This window comes from Ictidomys tridecemlineatus, chromosome 3 (assembly GCF_052094955.1).
Source record: "Ictidomys tridecemlineatus isolate mIctTri1 chromosome 3, mIctTri1.hap1, whole genome shotgun sequence".
In the NCBI taxonomy this organism is placed as follows: domain Eukaryota; kingdom Metazoa; phylum Chordata; class Mammalia; order Rodentia; family Sciuridae; genus Ictidomys; species Ictidomys tridecemlineatus.
The window spans coordinates 153,680,954-153,700,909 of NC_135479.1; the positions used below are offsets into that span (position 1 = coordinate 153,680,954).

A 19,956-nucleotide genomic window follows, 5' to 3' on the forward strand; every position below is an offset into this window, starting at 1 on the left:
TTTAAGGCCAGTTTAATACTATTGGATTTTGATTAGTCTTTCTAATCAATTCTATATTTGTATTTCTCTTCTTTCACACTGAGATGCATGTTTCTATGCATAGTATATTTACTTCTATTCAAGCTTACAATGCATAGAATGTAGTTTTGGAATTGTTGTTCCCATACTACCACAGAAATAAACCTACTAAGCAGAGTTCAAGATTGTTAGAGTATGTTTTTTAAAGGTTATTCTATTCATTTGAAATATAATTAGGTACATTTTTCTATTTATATTCATTTTAAAGTTTTTCCTTCCATCCTTTTCACAAAACCATACAAAAAGCTGTTTTCAGGGTAGTGTTACCCATGCCCTATCCCTTCTAATGATTTGCCATCTGTCCTTACTCTGTACATAACTAGTTTAATTAGTTTTGGTTTTATTCTTCCTGAGTTTCTTTTTATAAATATAAGCAGATGCACATATCTTATTTTACTATACTTATGTAGCTTACTATATTTGCCTTTATCCTGGAAATCACCTCACAGCTATTTAAAAATTTATAGGCTCTCCTTTTCCCCCCCTTTTTTATTGCAAATGAAACAGGTGCATAGTTCTGAACTGTGTGAATGTATTATGGTTTGAACACTCTGGCCATTTAGGTTTTTTGCAGTTTTATAATTCCAGAAATACTGCAGTGAATAACCTTGAAGATATGTTTTTTTTTATTATGGGGGGGTCCATATTTAGGGAAAATTGTTAGACATAGGATTTAGGGCTTAACAGGTAAATGCTAAGCATTTTGTGAAGGCCATAATATTTTAATATTTTGCATTCTTACTGACTGTATGTATGTGTCTGACCAACAGAGTGTATTGTCAGGATTTTTAAAAAAATTTGCAATAATCTCATAGGTGAGCATTGATATCTTAGTATAGGTTTACTTTTCATTTCTTTTATGAGTTAAATTGAAATACTTTTCATATGTTTAAGGGACCTTATAGTGTCATTTGTCTATTTTTCTAGGATTTGATCTTTTCTTCCTTAATTTGCAAATATCTTTGCATATTAAAATATTAGTCTTTTATCTGTGTAATGTAATGTGCTATAAATATTTTTCCTAATTTATCTTTTACATTTGTGGTGGCATTTTTTTTCTTGCCAGCAAAATATAGGTTTGAACTTTTTTTTTTTTGCATGCGGATTCTGAATCATACTCTGAAATAATTTCCCAAAACCCATATTATTGAGGAATTGAGAAATTCATTCATGTTTTCTTTTAATACTTGTGTGGTTTATTTTTTTACATTTAGTTCTCTGATCACCTAGCTAAGATTACTTAACATTTTTTGGGGTATATAATATGAAGTCTGTGTCCAATTTTTCTTTTGTTAGATGACTATCCAGTTGTCCCAATACTGTTTATTAAAAAGACAAATCATTCTTGCCCTACTTATTTGAAATGCTACCTTTGTCTCATATTAAATTACCATAGGTACTTGGATCCATTTCAGGATTTTGTACTCTAATTTGCAGGCCTTGTTTCTCCAGTCATGCTCCAGTACCACACTGTTTTACTTAGAGAGAATTTGTAGTGTTTTAATAGACTCAATCATAGCTTTTTTTTTTTTTTCCCCCCAGAGTTTTCTTGGGGATTCTTATGTATTTTCCATTTGAACTTTAGTATTAGCTTGCTTAACTTTGTATAAAAGCTTTTTGATATTTTCTATTAGGACATACTATATCATTAATTAGTGAGAATTGATGTCTTTTTGATGTTGAATTTTACTAAGAATAAATTTATTTTTCCATTTATTTCAAGTATACTTTTCTAAGAGGTGTTTTAATCTTTTTCTCCTATAGATTTTACTGTTTTCTTCTTTATTCTTATATATTTCATGATTTTTTTCTTATTTTTTAAATGGCTTTATTATATGTTCTAGTTAGTTATCATTTGTGCTTGTGAAGGCTTTTGTATCTGTATTTTATCTTGATATTCTGTTACTTTATTGAATCTTGATAGAGTTAGTTTTAGCATTGATTTTTCTAGGATTTCTAGGTCTACTATCTTGTTATCTGCAAATCAATAGCATTTTTACTTTTTTTCTTAGATTATAATTCTAAATAGTTTCTTTTGTGTATTATTTATAGGAGAGTATTAAATAATTGTGGATATAGTGGCATCCTTGCTCTGTTACTGATCTTATGAAAATGTTTGTTTTTTCTTCTTAAGGTGCTAGCTTCTTTATTGAAGCCTTTAAAAAAATGCTAGCAAATGTCTATCAAGTTTTTTTTTAACATTTATTTTTTTTAGAAGTAGTTGGACACAATACCTTTATTTTATTTATTTATTTTTATGTGGTGCTGAGGATCGAACCCAAGGCCTCACACATGCTACACGAGCACTTTACTGCTGAGCCACAGTCCCAAAGTTATAGTTTGTGTGTGTGTGTGTGTGTGTGTGTGTGTGTGTGTGTTGATGTTGTTTGTTTTTTGTTTTTGTGGTGCTGGGGATTGAACCCAGGGCCTTATGCATGAGAGGCAAGCACTCTACCAACTGAGCTATATCCCCAGCCCTCTATGAAGTTTTAGTAAGTGTTTTTACCAGTAGTGATTGTTGAATTTTGTCAAGAACTTTTTTATTGTCTATAGAGATAATATGAAATTTCTCTAGACCTATTAATATGGTACATTATTTTATAGATTTTCTAATATTAAGCTATCTTTGCATTCCTGAAATAAATTTTACTTGGCCAAGGTGTATACTTTTCATTAATATAGTGTTGGATGTTTTTTATTACTATTATATTTAGTATTGCATTAAATTTCATAAGTGATATTATCTGTAATATTGTTGTGTCTGGAGTCATTTTGAGGTAACACTGTGATACTTGATTTCATAAGAAACATCTGGAAGTTTTTCTCATTTTTCATAACAAACATTATAGAAGTTTTAAATTTCTTTTGTGTTTATGAAGGGTATAATTTTGTGTAGCTTTGGGGTTGTCTATTCTTTGAAAGCTAATAGCTTTCTTTGGTAAAGCTGTTTGTGCCTGGTACTTTTTTTTTTGTTAATGAAGGTTGAAAATATATATATTTTTAGAATATATTTTCTTAGGAAATTTTCTATTTTATTTAGGTTAATCACTAGATTTCTGTAAAAGTATGCCAATAGTTCTGTACTTCTGAAAAATTTCTTACTTGGATATATGAGCACTTGGTAAGTGAGCACTGTTACCCATCATATATTTTAGTCCTCCTCTTTCCTTAAAATTAGGCTTAATTAATGATTTGTCCATTTTAATTTTTCATAGAACCAGGATTTTCTTTATTTATTAGAGCTGCTAGTTTCCTGATTTCTTCTTCATCATTTTTTGCTTTTATTCCTTTCTTGTTCTTTATTTTGGTTTACTTTGTTTTTCTGGCTTTTTGAGTTGGAAATTTAAGTTATTTTCATTATTTTAATATTAAAAATAAATTAGTTAAGGCTCTGAATTTTCCTCTAATTACTTCAAATGTATACCCTACATTCTGGTGGAGTAGTGTTTTGTTACTTTAGAAATGAAGTAGTTTCAATTTATATTTTCCTTTTTATCTAAAAGTTGTCTATTAGAAAATTTAAAGAAAATTTCCAGAGCCACCTTATTGTTTCTAGTTTTATTACTTTGCATTCACAGTGTGATTTGCAGTATTTCTACTTGTGGAACTTAATGATGTTTTCTTTGTGACCTAATATATGATCACATTTTTGTGAATGTTCCATGTGTTTGCTTGAGAAGAGGTTATAACTCTATTAAAAAGGTATAAAGTTCTATAGTATTTCCATAAGATCTGCCTCAGGGGTTATGCTGTTTCTTCCTTCCTTATTTTTGCCACTATCTTATACTGAGAGTAATGTATTAAAAGTCTCCTGTTAATGTCTTTTTGTTTCTCTTTGATTTTTTGCTTAAGTATATTTAATTGCTTAAATCCTTTTTTTATGAAGATGATGTGTTTTTTGGTACCTGGATAGTCATAAATGTTATATCTTTGATTAATGACTTTTTAGAATTGTAAAGTATTCTTTGTAACATTTAATGCCTTTTGGTTCAGTTCTGTTTTATCTCATATTAAGAATGAAACCTCTTTTTTTGTTTCAGGGTTTTTTTTTTTTTTTTTTGTGTGTGTGTGTGTGTGTATTTGTTTGTGTTGGGAGTCTCCCTCTGTTGTTCAGTGTGGTCTCAAACTCATGGGTTCAAGGGATCCTCTTGCCTTACCTTCCCGAATAGCTGGGACTATAGGTGCACACCACCTGCCAACTTCTATCTTTACTTTTTATATTTAGTTTTTTTTTTAAATTTTATATTCTTTTACATCTTTTTAGAATTGTTTTGTATCAGGTATGTTTCGTATTCAGTGCAGAGTTGAGTGTGACTTTGTTAGACAATTTGAAAATATTCTTCTTTTAATTGGTGAAGTAAGCTTGTACATTTTTTGATATGGTTGGTATGTTTAATGTTAATTTTTTTAACATTTTATTTTAGTTGTAGATGAACAAAATATCTTTATTTTATTTATATGTTTTTATGTGGTACTGAGGATTGAACCTCATGCTCTACCTCATGCTCTACCACTGAACTACAACCCCAGCCCTTTAATGTTAATTTTGTCTTATTATTTTTTAGTATGTTGTATTGTAATACAGTTTTCCTTTTTTATGAATATTTTTAAAGATTTCTTTCAGTGTTTAGGAAAAATATAATTTTGTTTTGTTAACTACTTTTTTATATATACTTTTTACAGAGCCTTCAGTCTTGTTTTCTTATTTAACCTTTCTCTGTCAGATGTGTGCTTTAAATGTTGTTTTTATTTTTTACTATTTATTTTTATTTTTACGTATCATCTGTGCAACAAACAAGGCATTCTATATTTATATTTTTCTGTTCTTCTTTCCATTTTTAGTTGCTTTCTTTTTGCTTTGACAGATTATAAAACATTTACATACTGTGCTTCCAAGTTTATCTTCATTTGTTTTTTTTAACTTTTTTTTTTTAAGATTTATTTTTTAATTGGACACAATATCTTTATTTATTTATTTTTATGTGGTGCTGAGGATGGAACCCAGGGCCTCACATGTGCTAGGCGAGCGCTCTACTGCTGAGCCCCAGCCCCAGCCCCTCATTTGTTTTTTTATCTCAGAGTTACAATTAGATAGAGTAAATGCTCATCATTAGCCTTTTTATGTTTCCCTAGTTAGCCTTTAGTTGTATCTCTCCATTATATGAAGCCTCTGCCATTAGGCTTATGAACGTGGTGTTCCCCAAGTTCTTAAAAGTTTTTCTATTGCTTTTATATTTGAAGGACAACTTGGCTTAATATAAAATCTTTGCTTCACATTTTGTTACTCCACTCATTGTTTTCTTTGTATGTTGCTTTTGAGAATTCTGATGATGGAATAATTTTCTTGTACTTATAAGTAATTCGGTGTTTTTGTCTAAGAACTTGATTTTTTTCTTCTTAAGAATCTTTCCTTGGGCTGGGGATGTGGCTCAGGCGGTAGCGCGCTCGCCTGGCATGCGGGCGGCCCGGGTTCAATCCCCAGCACCACATACAAACAAAAATGTTGTGTCCGCTGATAACTAAAAAATAAATATTAAAATTCTCTCTCTCTCTCCCCCTCTCCCTCTCTCCCTCTCTCTTTAAAAAAAAAAAAATCTTTCCTTTATCTTTAAATTTAAGCATTGCTAAGATATTTCTCAGAATTTACCTTTTCAAGTCAATCTTTTCTCTTAGGTAGCCTTTTTAAGTTATAGATAGATTCAGTTTTTCCCTTACTATGATAGGAAAATTTTCTTGGATTATAGTTTTAAATATTAGTTCTGTATCATTGTTTCGGTTTTCTTTTTCAGGAATCCAGTTTTTATTTATATATATATAATCTTCTTTCCTGTGTCACATTTCAAGTACTTTTTCTTTGACACGTTGTAATTCTTCATCTTGTTTTCATTCTTTTTATTATTTTCCTATAGTTCTTCAATGTTACATATTAAACTTTTCTTTAACAATTCTCCATTGAACACATTGTTATTTAATCTTTATTTCTGAGGTAGTTTTTTCTTTTTAAAAAATTTATTTTCTGAGTTCAGTCAATTCTTTCTTTCTTTGTTTCTTCCTAGGGTTTGTCTATTTTCTGTTCTTAATTTTGAAATTTCAACTCAAAACTCTGTGTGTATATATGTATGTATCTCCAAATAATTGTTTAAGTCCATCTAATTAATTTTGAATTTGCATTATATTTTCTTCTGCACCCCATTTTTGGTGCGGTTGGAGAGAAATTTTATTAACTGAATTATTTAATTTTCTATTGTGTTACATTATCTTTATATAGATGGTAGATTGCTTTAGTCTGTATATTTTGTGGTTAAGGTTGGGAGTTTGGGTTAGCTTACAGCATTCCTAGTTTAAGAGCACATTATTCTGTCAATTATAGTAAAGCAAAGTTTTTTTAATGAATACTTTTTTCTTTAAGGTTTTGGTGAGGAAAGTTGATTTTTTTTTTGCCTTGAAGGACTCTTGCTCTTTTTCCCTTCACTGAATGAAGTCTCTAAAGGGAAGCTCTCCCTAAGAAGTGATATCTTTTTAAGACTATACACACTCTCATATTTCTTCTTTGCAGTGTTGAGACCTCTCATGTATTTTTTTTTTTTTCTTTTTAAGTATTTGCAGACTTGGAACAAACTTTTTCTTTCCAGGGACAGTATTTGTCACCATTAGGCTCTTAACTTTCTTCTTCCCTGTGCTCGTTTTGAACTGGCACCCTATTTACAAAAGCTTCTGGCAGCAGCTCAGGAAATATCTTTGATGGAATTTGGAGGGGCTGTTTTCTAAATAAAGGTAATTTGAGTTAGTATACCTTCTAATAATTAAAAAGGTGTGTGTTATGCACTGGTTTATTTGCTGTTCTTGTTTCACTGGATAATGTTTTGGAGGATATATAGAAGAATTTAAATTTATTTGGGGATACCTGGAAATATATATCAACTTTTAAGTATTTTTTCTTTCAGAAGTCTAGTATAACTAGTTTCAAATACAATGCTTTGATTCTTTACATTTGTTTGAGATTACTATTTTTTACTTAATTGGTTGAGATGGTATCCTAGTACCTTAACTTCAAAATGTTGCCTGCTAAGTATTTATTATGAGGTATTGGAAGATACATTAAAGTTGGACTTTAGAGACCAAGCTTTTGGCTATTTCCTAGTTAATGTGTGGTTTGTTTCCTAAGTTGTAAAATTTCATAGATAAAGCATGTGATGTTTAAGGAGCCTTTGGTTTGACTATTTCTATGAATATATGCTTCTGTTAGCACTACAGAGATTTTTCATGAAGATAATATTCTAGCCCAATCCTCAAAACCCTTTTTTGGGTCATTGATGTTTCTGAGATCAGTACCTTCAGAAAAAGAAGCAGTGATCACAAATTTTTCCTTTACATTTCTTTGCCACTCACTGTCTTATTCACCCTGTATCCTATTGTGAAAGAAAAAAAGACTAGGATTGGGTAGGAAGGTGATATTAGAGGGTCAGTAGCATAAGGGAGGAAACAACATCGTGGGAACAAGGGAAATTGCTTGGGAAGCTTCTTTTGTGTGGGGTGTTTGTATGTTACAAATTAAAGATGCTGATGTTCCTAAATTGTGTATGAACTCATGTCTTTAAAATACTGTTGTAGTTGATGGTGCCATAAAATAGAATTGGTGCTACTTGGTAGAGTGCTTGCCTCACATGCACAAGGCCCTGGGTTTAGTCCCCAGCACCCCCCCACACACACACACAAAATAGAATTGGTGCTAAGTAGTCATCAACAAAATTAAAGGAGCTTGGATTTAAATCAGAGTTCCAGATCTAAGGGAGTTTATAGTCTTTGGATGGAGATAAACACTTTAAAGTTCCTCTACACTTATATTTTTAAAATAATATATTAAAAGTACTTTAGCCTTTTAAAATGAAAGTTGACAAACACATCTAATATGTTGTGTTAATTTATAGTTTGCTCTAACAAACTAGTACATGCTTGGTAGCTTATCACAACAGAAATGTGTTGTTTCCCAGTTCAGGACACTAGAAATCCAAAATCAGATTCACTGGGCTAACATCAAGATATCCCCAGTGCTGCACTTCTTCCAGAGGTTGTACAGGAGAACTTGCTCTTTGTCTTTTTCAACTTCTGGTGACTTTGGGCTTTCCTGGCCTTGCAGCCACATCACATCTATCTCTGCTTCCATCTTCACATCACCTTAGCATCTATGAGTCAAAATATTTCTACTAGCCTTCAGAAGGAAGCAGGCTACACCTCTTTACTTTGAAATATTGTTATCTAAATTTCTAAACTCATTGCTTACAAATTTCTTGCTTTGCATGCAACTAAAATTTCTGCTCCTTTATACCAAGGATTGGCTTTCCTTTGGTTTCAAATCATGTGTTTCTTATCTCCTTCTGAACCCTCACCAGAAGCTCCTTTAAAATATTCGTTCATATCAGTATTCTATTTATAATATGTAATATGTGTATTCTCTAAATCATTATATTCTTTCTCCACCATGCTGCTTACTTCCTCCTTAGCCCTCACTAGAAGAGTCTTTAACATCCATATTTCTACCAATAGTCTGTTTAAGGCAATGTAGGCTTTTTCTGTAATTCATCTAAATATCTGTTCAGCCTTTACTCGTTATTCAATCTTAAAGTTGCATTCATATTTTTAGGTATTTATTACACCAGTACCCCATACCCAGGTCCAAAATCTGTACTAATTTTCTATATTAGTTTACTGAACAAATGACAAACTTGGTGGCTTACAGTAATAGAAATTTATTCTCTTACAATTCTTGGGGTTAAAAATATAAAATAATTTTTAGTAGACTAAAATCAAGGTGTTGGTAGGGCCATGTTCTTTCTGGAGGCTCTTGATGCAAATCTATTCCTGGCCTTTTCCACCTTTGGTGGCTGTTGGCATTCCTTGACTTGTGGCTACATCACTCCAATCTCTGCCTCTAACTTCACATCTCCTTCTCATGATGTATTTCAGATCTCCCTCTGCCTTCCTCTTATGAGGATGCATACAATTCATTTGTAGGACCCTTCTTGGTAATCCAGGATCATCTCCTCATTTTATGATCCTTAATCAAATTTGGCAAAATCACTTTTTAGTCAGATAAAGTAATACTCATAGGTTACAGGGATTAGATTGTGTTTTCTTTTGGTGGCCCATTTTTTTCTATTTATTTATTTATATTGGCTCTTCTTAGTTATTCATGACAGTAGAATCCATCTTGATAAAATTATACAAACATGGAATTATAATAATTAGGACTCCACTCTTGTGGGTGGGCACGATGGTGGGATTCACTTAGGTATTTTCATATTTGGACATAGGAAAATTATGTTAGATTTATTCTACTGTCTTTACTATTTCTATCCCCCCTTCCTTTTGTTTTCCTTTGTCTAATCTACTGAACTTCTCTTCTCCACACGCCTTTATTGTGGTTTAGCTTCCACATATCAGCAAAAAATTTGACCTTTGGTTTTTTGGAATTGGCTTATTTCACTTAACATGATAGTCTCTAGATCCATTTATTTACTGGCAAATATCATAAAGTCATTTTTCTTTATAGATGAATAATATTCCATTACACCCCCCACACACACACATATGTATGTATGTATGTCACAATTTCTTTATCCATTCATCTGTTGATGGACATCTAGGTTGGTTATGTAGCTTAGGTATTGTGAATTGTGCTGCTGTAAACATTGATGTGGTTATATCCTGTAGTATGCTGATTTTAAATCCTCTGGATATATGCTGAAGAGTGGGATAACTGGGTCAAATGGTGGTCCCGTTCCTAGTTTTCTGAGGACTCTCCATACTGCTTTCCAGAGGGGTTGCATCAGTTTGCAGTCCCACCAGCAATGCATGAGTGTTCACTGTTCTCTACATCCTCACAAACATTGTTATTTGTATTCTTGATAATTGCCATTCTGACTGGAGTGAGATGAAATCTCAGTGTAGTTTTAATTTGTATTTCTCTAATTGCTAGAGATGATGAACATTTTTTCATATATTTGTTCATCATTTGTATTTCTTCTTTTGAGAAGGATCTGTTCAATTCCTTTGCCCATCTATTGATTGTTTTTTGGGGGTTTTTTGGTGTTAAGCTTTTTGAGTTCTTTGTATATCCTGGAAATTAACAGCCTACCACCAAAAGTGCTATACATATTCAATGTGATTCTCATCAAAATTCTAATAATGTTCTTCATAGAAGTATAAAAAGCAGTCATGAAATCCATTTGGAGAAATAAGAGGCCCAGAATAGTTAAAACACTCTTTAGTGAGAAATACAAAACAGAATGCATCACAATTCCAGATGTTAAATTATACTACAGTAACAGAAACAGCATGATATTGGCACCAAAATAGGCAAGAAGACCAATGGAATAGAACAGAAGGTACAGAGACAAACCCACCTAAACACAGTTATCTCATATTAGACAAAGGCACCAAAAACATACACTGGAGAAAAGATAGCCTCTCTATGGTGGTAAGAAAATTGGAAATCCATATGTAATAGGAAGAAAGTTAATCCCTGTCTCTTACCAGCACAAAAATCAGCTCTAAGTGGATCAAAGATCTAGAAATTAGACCAGAAACCCTAAACATACTAGAAGAAGAGGTAGCCCATCACTTCAACATATTGACACAGGAACTGACTTCTTGAACGAGACTTCTAAAGCACAAGAAATTAAAAATCAATAAATGGGATGGCATCAAACTAAAAAGCTTCTTCGCAACAAAATAAACAATCAAGAATGTGAATAGAGAACCTATATTGGTAGCCCATTTATTAGCCAACTGTAGATGATATTGTATTTTTGTTGTTATGATTATTTCATATAACTGGCTCTTAAAAATATCATAAACATTAGAGATAGTAATATAGGGTCAGACTGGTTGGAGTTTATTTGCCCAAATTGTGTAGAAATCTCATTATAGTACTTCTTGAGATTTATCCGGAAGGTTGGATTTATTTTTTCTGCTGCTTTGTTAATTAGTCCCCTTTGAATAAACTGTATCATGGACATTTTGCTAAATATAGCTTTTAGCAAATAGTGTACTAATGTGCCACCCATATGTTGCTTGAAAGCAACTCCTCTAGGCTAAGGTTTTAGAGCCACTAAATAAGATTCCCTTTTCCTCCCTCCCTTCCATTTTTCTTTCAACAGCTTTATTGATTTATAATTCATAGGTATATAGCATGCTCATTAAAAATGTAATATTCAATCTTTTTAGCATATTCATAGCTATACAGTCACTAACCATTTTAAGAAGTTTTATTGCCTCAAAAAGAAATCCCATGCTCTTTAGTTGTCAAACCTCATATCCTCCCAAACCTTTTGGGCCTAGATAACCACTAATCTACTTTCTATCTATAGAATTTGTCTATCGGTGTATATGTTTTTATATATATTTTTACAAATATTTATGTATTCTATCTCATATTTATGTATTTAATATTATATGTGTGTGTGTGTGTGTGTATATATATATATATATATATATATATATATATAATGCATTATGCTCTGTTTTGTCTGGTATCTTTCACTTAGCACCTTATTTTCAAGGTTCATCCATGTTGTAGCATATATCAATACTTCATTCCTTTTAAAGGCTGAATAATATTTTATTGTATGACTACACCACATTTTACTCATCCATTCATCAGCTGGTGGACTTTGAGTTGTTTCTAATTTTTGGCTCCCTACCTCTTTTAAATATCAGTCCAAGTAAGAAAATAGATACATGAATCAGACTAGTCAAATATTAAAATATCAACTTAATCAATATAAAGATGTTTATAGCGTAAAGCTTAGATCTGTAATGAAAGAGCTTGCAAATACTAAGCCCTAAACTACAGCTTTTCTTTTTACTTCTGTTCCCTGCCTGATACATAGGGTCCTGTTCTGCTCCAATGAATTTACTTCAGTACAAGCAGTGGCTGTCTGCTCAGTGGGCAGATTCTTTTGTAGGAGAGAGAAACCAAAAGGAGCTGAGCTGTATATACTTAATTATTTTAGAGAAAGGGGAAGATGGAGCCATACCACAAAACTGCAGAAGGGGCAAATGCTTCTATATTTGGGACCCAAGGTAGATAGGAAACTGAGAAGCAGATGGGATGATTCCTTCTAACACAAAGAGGATAGATATTTTAGCTATCTACCTATTTTATCAGTTAAAGAGAAAGTTAGTTTTTCTTTGTGATTTCTAAAAATCTTTCAAATCAAATATGTAAACATTTGGACAGTTTTAATGATAGTACTTTTTAACACTACTATATGTATTGTCTTGAAATTTATAGGTTTCTCCACCAACTAACGGAAGAGAATTCTGAGTTAATTAGTAAACTGTGGACTAATATTCAGCAGAAAATAGCAACACAGTCAAAAATAACAACCCCTCCAAGAACTCCATCTGCTGTTTCATCAGGGGAACAAAGAGGTTTGTCTTTGTATTATTCCTAGTAGCCTACTTGATTAGTTTTTTCTTGAATACAGTAATTTATTTATTTATTTAGGTATTAGGGATTGAACTCAGAAGCACTTTACCACTGAGCTACATTCCCAGACCTTTTTATTTTTCATTTTATTTTTAGACAGTCTCTCACTAAGTTGTTTAGGGCCTTGCTAAGTTACTGAGGCTGGCTTCGAACTTGTGATCCTCCCTCTTCAGCCTCCTGGGTAGCCGGAATTAAAGGCATGCACCACAACACACAGCAAAAAATAGTCATTTTCAAAGGAATGTTGTTTAACTTTTGACTTCCTTATGTAACCTAATTATTTAAAATACTAATGGATCTGTCATTTAAAAGACTTTTCAGAGAAAGTTTGTTCTCTTGAGATAACCTTTTTTCATTGTTCTTCCTTTTAGCTGCTCTGAATACTACTGATGCTGTCAAGAAACTCCAAACCAGGCTTCAGCCTGAAGAATCTACTGAGACTCTAGACTCAAGCTATGTTGTAGGACAGGTGCTCAATTCAAGGAAGCAAAAACAACTGCTAAATAAAGGTTAAGTCTCTTTTTAATTTGCAAAAATGATTTCTAAACATGTAATCTGATATAGCTGTTTAATCTCTTACTAAATTTTTGCCCCCTTAAGCTCATCTATTGGGATCTAATTAAGTAAGAGTTTGTTGGAGCTTAGCTAAGAAATCCTTCCTAATCCACAAAATTCTGATGGATGATTCCAGTATATTCATTATAGTGTAAACCTTGTTTAAATTGAATTTATTTTTATAATAAAAATGGTAATAACTTATGTAAAAACTTTTTATATATTGTGAATAATTAAAATATTTTTCTCGTAATTTTGTGATTGTAATTTTTCCTTGTCTTGAAATACAATTATTTCTGTCATTCTCAGTGAAAAGAAAACCAGATTTGCGTGCTCCTTCCAAGCAGAAGAAAAACATGTTATCAGCTAGCACTACCTCTGCAGACTTATCAAACAGCAATAATTCCAGCTTGGATGTCCTCAAACAGATGATACATGAAGTGGAACATGAAATGGAAGAATATGAGAGGTGGACAGGACGTGAGGTCAAGGGATTGCAGAGGGGTCAGGGTCTCACAGGCTTCACTTTGTCTCTGGTGAGCTCTCTTTGTCGCCTGATTCGGTACCTGAGAGAGGTAAGGGCATGACATGGCTTCTCTTCAAGCAGAAATATATGTGAATTTTTTTTCTTAGTTTATTGTAACCTTCAAATAAAATTCAGTCAAATTCAAATAACTTTTATTTGAAAATTCAGTTTTAGACTATCTGCAGTAATTTGGTTTTAATCTACCTCTACTATTTAGTTGATACTTCCTAAAATAGTCTATTTGATGCAAATATGAGCTTTAACAAATTTTAATTAGTAAGGGAAATCTGATGTAAATAGAATTATATCTTGTGCTGATATTGAGATTATTAATAGTCTATAGCTGCCAAACAGCATAGATTCTGTTTGGCAGCTATAGATTAAATAGCACTATTAACTGAGTCTTCATTCTCTTGCCTTTCTCTGCTTGCTATACCCACGTTAGTTCAGTTTGGAGTTCTGTATGTAGATTAGATAGGTGGGAAAATGTCTCATGTTTTTTGTATGATTGGTAACTCAGTGTGGCTTTAGTTTTTAAGTGGAAGATGTTTTATTGTGAAACTAATTTATAAAACAAGCAAGAATTTTTTGTTTATAAATACTCATCAGTATTCAGAATGCCATAGAATTAGAATTGGCTATGCATTTCATCTTTTATAAAATCTATTTAAACTTAACATTCATAAATGTATTTAACAAATATGACAAAATGTTTAAGGAAATTTTATTTAAAAAATAAAATTTATTACTCTTAATTCGATGTTTCAATTGCTCTGGAGCTGTTTTGCTAAGATTGCCTTTTAATGAAAAATTTGTGGTACTCTCAGACTTTAAATAAAGTGTTAACATTCTTTTACCCTTAAGTCAGGAGTCTTCAGGAATGTACTTCTGGTGCTTGGAAAGTATTGCAGGCTTAGAAGAATATCCTTTTTAGCTAATCACTTACTTTACAAAGATAAACCATTTAATGGATGTATTTAAGAGAGTTTAATGTTATTTGTTTTTAATTATAGTTTAGCAAATTTAATTTTTGAATTGATGACTTGTCATATGGTGTGAAATTCAAAGATATAGAGGATATAAAATGAATACTCTAGTTCTTATCTCTAACTTCCAGCTAACCTATTTGCTTTCTTGTGTCCCGCCATCATTACTAGATACCAGTGTGCCTTTCTAAAGATAGTCTATGTATATTCAAACAATATGTATATATATATATCCCTTCAGTTTCTTTCACAAAAATATAATTATTTAATGTTTCATACCATTTTGTTTATTCTATCTTAAAAAGACGAGGATAAAGCAGCTTGTTTTATTCAATTAAATATAATAAACTTTGTAATACAATTTTTAAATTTTTATTACTATCTTATAACATGTAAATATTTGTAATTGTCTTCTTTGACACTTTGAGTAGAAACTTTTAGTTTTCAATATATGATGCTAGTTTTGATTTTTTTTGTTTTTTTTTGGTAGAGTGAGCTTCAACTACGTAAAGAAGTAGAGACAAGGAAGCAACTGGAACATGTATTAGGTGATCATCGAGAGCTCATTGATGCTCTAACAGCTGAAATTCTTCTTCTAAGAGAAGAAAATACTGCCACACAGGTACTCAAATGCTATCCTAGACTTTTCCATGTTTTGTAGTATGAAATATCTTTGCACATGTGCATGATTCTCTTAGGAGAGTTGATTTTGTTTTAGCTGTGCTGATGTCATTTTTTTTTGACATATTACCATCATCAATGGTTGGTGTTATTGAACATCTATTATATTGATGGTACTATAGTAGAAGTTTAGATTACAAATTGTATATAGAATAAGAATATAAAATAAGTGTGCTTACTAAATACACATACTATTTAGGGTAAAAGACAGAATGTATATTGAAATGATAACTGCTGGTATTATAGTGGTTAACCAAAATGTGCAATGTTTTGATAGCTCAAGTATGAGTGTTATGGTTGCCACTTTTAATTTCAAAACAGCAGAGGATAGCTGATGCAGAACTTTCCTGGAAATTGCTTCAGGTACTATTTACAGTTAACAAGTGTCTTCATATTTGATTTGCCACTTGACTAAATGCCAAGGCCTTTTTTTTTTTTTAAGGCATACAATATCTCTTCTATTGCTTGGATACTGCATTAAGTACTTCCTTTATATATTTTTGATGCTCTCTGGATATTGCTATCATTGCATTTACTACATTATGTTATGGTTATGTGTATTTTTATATTATCACTTTGTGCTACATGAATGTAGAGGCTATTTTGGTCATCTTTTTGTTCTTATGGGTATTTATTATTTATCAGCTACAAGAGATTAGAAAAGAATAATAGACAAATTCTGTTTGTGTCAATGAACACTAGTTGTAAAATGTGTAATTAAAAAAAATTGATAATGTAGTCTGCATACCATTAAGTCCACCCTTTTAAAGACTTGTGTACCAGCACTTTCATTTCAATCCAGAATATTTTCATCTTCCTGAAGAGGAACCATATGCCCATGAGGAGTCATGCTAGATTCGCCTCTTTCTCTAACCCCTGGCAGTCACTAGTCTACTTTCTGTCTCTATGGATTTAATCCAGACATTTTGTAGCAGTGGGATCTGTGGTCTCCAATGTCTGATAAATGTTAGACTTCACTATTTCTCTTGAAAATTTAAAATGTCCTCTGGGGACCTGTGAGTTCATTCCTGTGCCCTCAGTATCTCTATATACAATTTGGGAACAGGTCTAGACTAGGTAGTCAAACCCTGAAGTAGGACATTACATATAGGAGTTATTGGAATAATTCAGTTGAAACATGGCAGTTTGGTCTATAGTAGAAGTGGCAGAGGGTGTGAAATTGATCAAATTCTGAATATATTTTTGAAAACCAGCCAAACCCATTATAGATATGGGGTGAAGAAGAGGATGTGAAAGAGTCAAGGGTGATTCCAGAGTTTGGGACCAAACAATTAACAGTTTCTACTTACAAGGTAATGAAGGCTTCAGGAAGAATTTGGTTTTGTGTCTTAGGTTTGAGAAGTCTATTTGAGTCTTAGGTGGAGATGTCGAAGCCACTGCATATATGAGTGTGAAATTTGGGAAGAAATATCAGCTGATGATATAAAAATGTTTAGCATGCTTTCCTCAGTTATATCATTCTACTGTATCATAAGATTTCTAATATGTCTGGATCAACAATGTATATCTGTAAGCCTATGTGAGACATTTATATACTTAGATAGTTTATCACTACATATCATCCTTGGTTTCTCTTACTTAATCTTTGCAAGGTCTGAGCAATTTATACAACTTTCCTTTCTTTCCTTCTACCTGCCATCTTTTCTTCTGCTAAGAATTATTTGCTAAGTACTTAGCTTAAGAAAGACCTGCATTATGTGGTTGTAATTAAACCTGGTGCTTTTTATTGACTACTTTGATCTTAAATGTGGAAAAGATAAGAACAACAAGTTCATCTAAACTTTTGGGCAATCTAGTTGACTTTTAAATATAAGAATGGAAATCCAAATACATCCAGCTGTTTGATATAGAGTAAATCAGCAGTGAGGTATTTTGTGAATGATCCTTTAAGTAAAAGAAAGCCTTATATAATTTTCTAAAAATTTATGAATTATGTATACATAGACAAATATGAGAATACATATGTGTGTACATATATAAAAATAATTCAGACACATGTAAAGTGTAAAGTTATAATCATTGAACATGGAATTTTATGCTTTCTTGTTCCTTCACCATTATTTCATATACATTACCATAAATTTTTTTCACATTTCACATTAAATGAAACATGTTTAATAGATATTTATAGATAGGTTTCCAATCAGGGTAGTTTCCTTTGGACTAAGTTGAAATAAGTAATTAAGAAAGCAAAACAAAATTCATCTACTTTCACAGTTATTTTAGTGCAAATGAGTTATATTTCAAGACAGTGTTTTGCATTTGGATTGCATGAAGTAGCCTGAATCAAAGCAAGGTAGGTGAAAATTTCCTTGGTTGGTCTCTTCAACAACCTTGTTTCAAATACTTTAATTTTTTAATTATTTTTTATTTTTGTATTTGTTTTAATTAGTTACACATGACAGTACAATGACCTTGACATATCATACATTTGAATCAGATGAGATATAATATCTCATTTTTCTGAGTATACAGGTTGCATACCATAAATCTTTATAGTGTTTATGTTTGCTAGTTTAAATGCTTGAGGAATATTTTATTGTTTCCTCTACCTAATGTATCAGTCTCTTGGGGTAGCTTGAGAGTCAGTTGAAATAATATTATATGAAGAGGTTTTATAAATGAAAGCCTTATAAAAAAGGTTAATTCTTATTTTTATAGCAGGATATTAATTGGCCATGATTTATTTAACAGTTTATCTTTCATGGGACTTTTAGAATATTTATAATTATGAATAGCATTTCTTTAGAGTTTTAATGAAAGTCTGGAATTCTTGGAGTATTTAAAATAATGATGTTATGCACACATTCATATCCTTTATATGACTTTATTTCTAGTGATGATTGATGTTTTTTATGCTGATGATTTTATTTCATTTCTTCCCTTCTCCAGGCGAGACTTCAGCAATATATGGTCACAACAGATGAGCAACTTATATCACTCACACATGCCATTAAGAATTGTCCTGTGATAAATAACTCCAGACAAGAAAGTCAAGCAACAGAAAGGGAAGCCACAGGTAGAATTATAGACAATCCAAGTAGGTATAGTCGTTTTATTCCAGATTGTCGGTGAACTGCTAAATGCCTTTAGAATAACAAGCAAACAAATCAAATCCTGAACCTCTAAACTTGTATGGAGTTATTAGCTACTTATGACATATACTGAATTATCACTATTGCAATTTCCACTGCTGATATTTATTGAATACTTTCTATTTTCCAGGTACTTTCTGAGTCTTACATGTATTATCTCATTTAATCCTTATAATAGCCATATGAAGCACCTGTTTTGTTATCCCATTTTTAAATGAGAAAACTGAGGCTTAGAGAGAGTCAGTAACTTAGCAGTCATGCAGGTAGGACATGGGAGAACTGAATACCTAGGCCAGGTGAGATGTTAGTGTTATGTTTTAATCATGGTGTCCCAGATTCAGAAGAGATAGTATTGAAAACAAAATACCCCTGAGTTTTAGAAATTCATAACTTTTGTCCAGATGTGGTGATGTTTCAAAATCCTCTCTTCACCTGTGTGCCTTCATGTGTTAATAGGCTGAATAAGACATTTAGGCTTTTTCACTTTTCATTTGTAAGCAATACTTTGATGAGTGTCCATGTGTAGAGTGTTTTATGTATTTAGAAGTATTTTCTTAGGATGGATTCTAAGTAGTGGCAGCCTAAAATTTGAGTTGCATGAAGTATCTATTTTTGTGGGGGTTTTCTATTAATATCTCAGTCAAAGATATGTGCTTTGCTATTATCTGAGTCATTTCACTAGTGAGAAAACTTTTAGTTATCCAGAGATGAGAAAGGTGGAGTGTGAGTTTATTATAAGATTATTGTTAATTCTTTTTATTGTCTGTGGAAAAAGTAAGATTTATGTATGTGAAACAAGGTTATTAGCATCTGAGTCTCAGCTCTTATAACACTTTTAAAATAATATTGAATGTGATAGTACATGACTTGTGAAATTCCCTTGTTTGGTAGTGAGCCTTGTATATGGACAGTCCCATTCTTGTCATTTTGTTACTTCTAGGACCATTAGAAAACTATAAAAACACATCATGAAAAACTCTAAAATGCCAAGTAAGATTTTTTTTATGAGTTCCTAAAAAGTGACTTTCTTTTTATGACTTTGTGGCGCTTTGTACTTTTCTCAAAAATAGCAACTTCTTCCCAGTGCCGGCTCCACAGGAGGCTGCCTATGATTTGCTGGCAAAGGAGAATATAGCCTAGGAAGTGAAGGCTCTAGGGCTGAATGAATTTTGTATTCTATTTATATGTATGTAAGAATTAACACCTGAGGTGTGCTCATACTTTCCTTACATATTAATATCTTCTTGTCTTCTTTAGAGGGTCCTGTTGTAAGTGCTAATGTTTCTGTGCCATTGATGTTCAGAGGGGAAGAAGTGGTTGATTTCCCACAGGAAGAGTTGCCTGTTAAACTGTCTCAGGTGCCAACCCCCCCTGATAGCGTGAATCTGACCAACAGTTTTCCAGCACGTATTTTTGAGCCAGCTGTGTTGTTAACACCACCCAGGCAGAAAAGCAACTCAGAATTCTCTCCTCTGCAGGATGGTAAGCAGGCTTCTTCTCAGGTTTATAGAAGTTATTTTT

General features: G+C 32.0%; 1 protein-coding gene across 14 annotated transcripts in view; it reads left to right on the forward strand.

The window, feature by feature from the left end:
* Spice1 (spindle and centriole associated protein 1) overlaps positions 1–19,956 on the forward strand; it is a 60,873-nt gene that overhangs the window by 24,265 nt on the left and 16,652 nt on the right. For 10 of the 14 annotated variants that reach the window (XM_021727923.3, XM_005327597.5, XM_021727924.3 and 7 more), the window contains 6 exons: positions 12,374–12,513; positions 12,943–13,080; positions 13,436–13,701; positions 15,129–15,260; positions 18,233–18,380; positions 19,693–19,917. In XM_021727923.3, coding sequence (XP_021583598.2) covers positions 12,374–12,513; positions 12,943–13,080; positions 13,436–13,701; positions 15,129–15,260; positions 18,233–18,380; positions 19,693–19,917 — 1,049 coding nt within the window. The remainder of the gene's footprint in view (positions 1–12,373; positions 12,514–12,942; positions 13,081–13,435; positions 13,702–15,128; positions 15,261–18,232; positions 18,381–19,692; positions 19,918–19,956) is intronic. The other 4 variants (XM_040270361.2, XM_040270359.2, XM_040270364.2 and 1 more) reach the window with 4 other exon arrangements.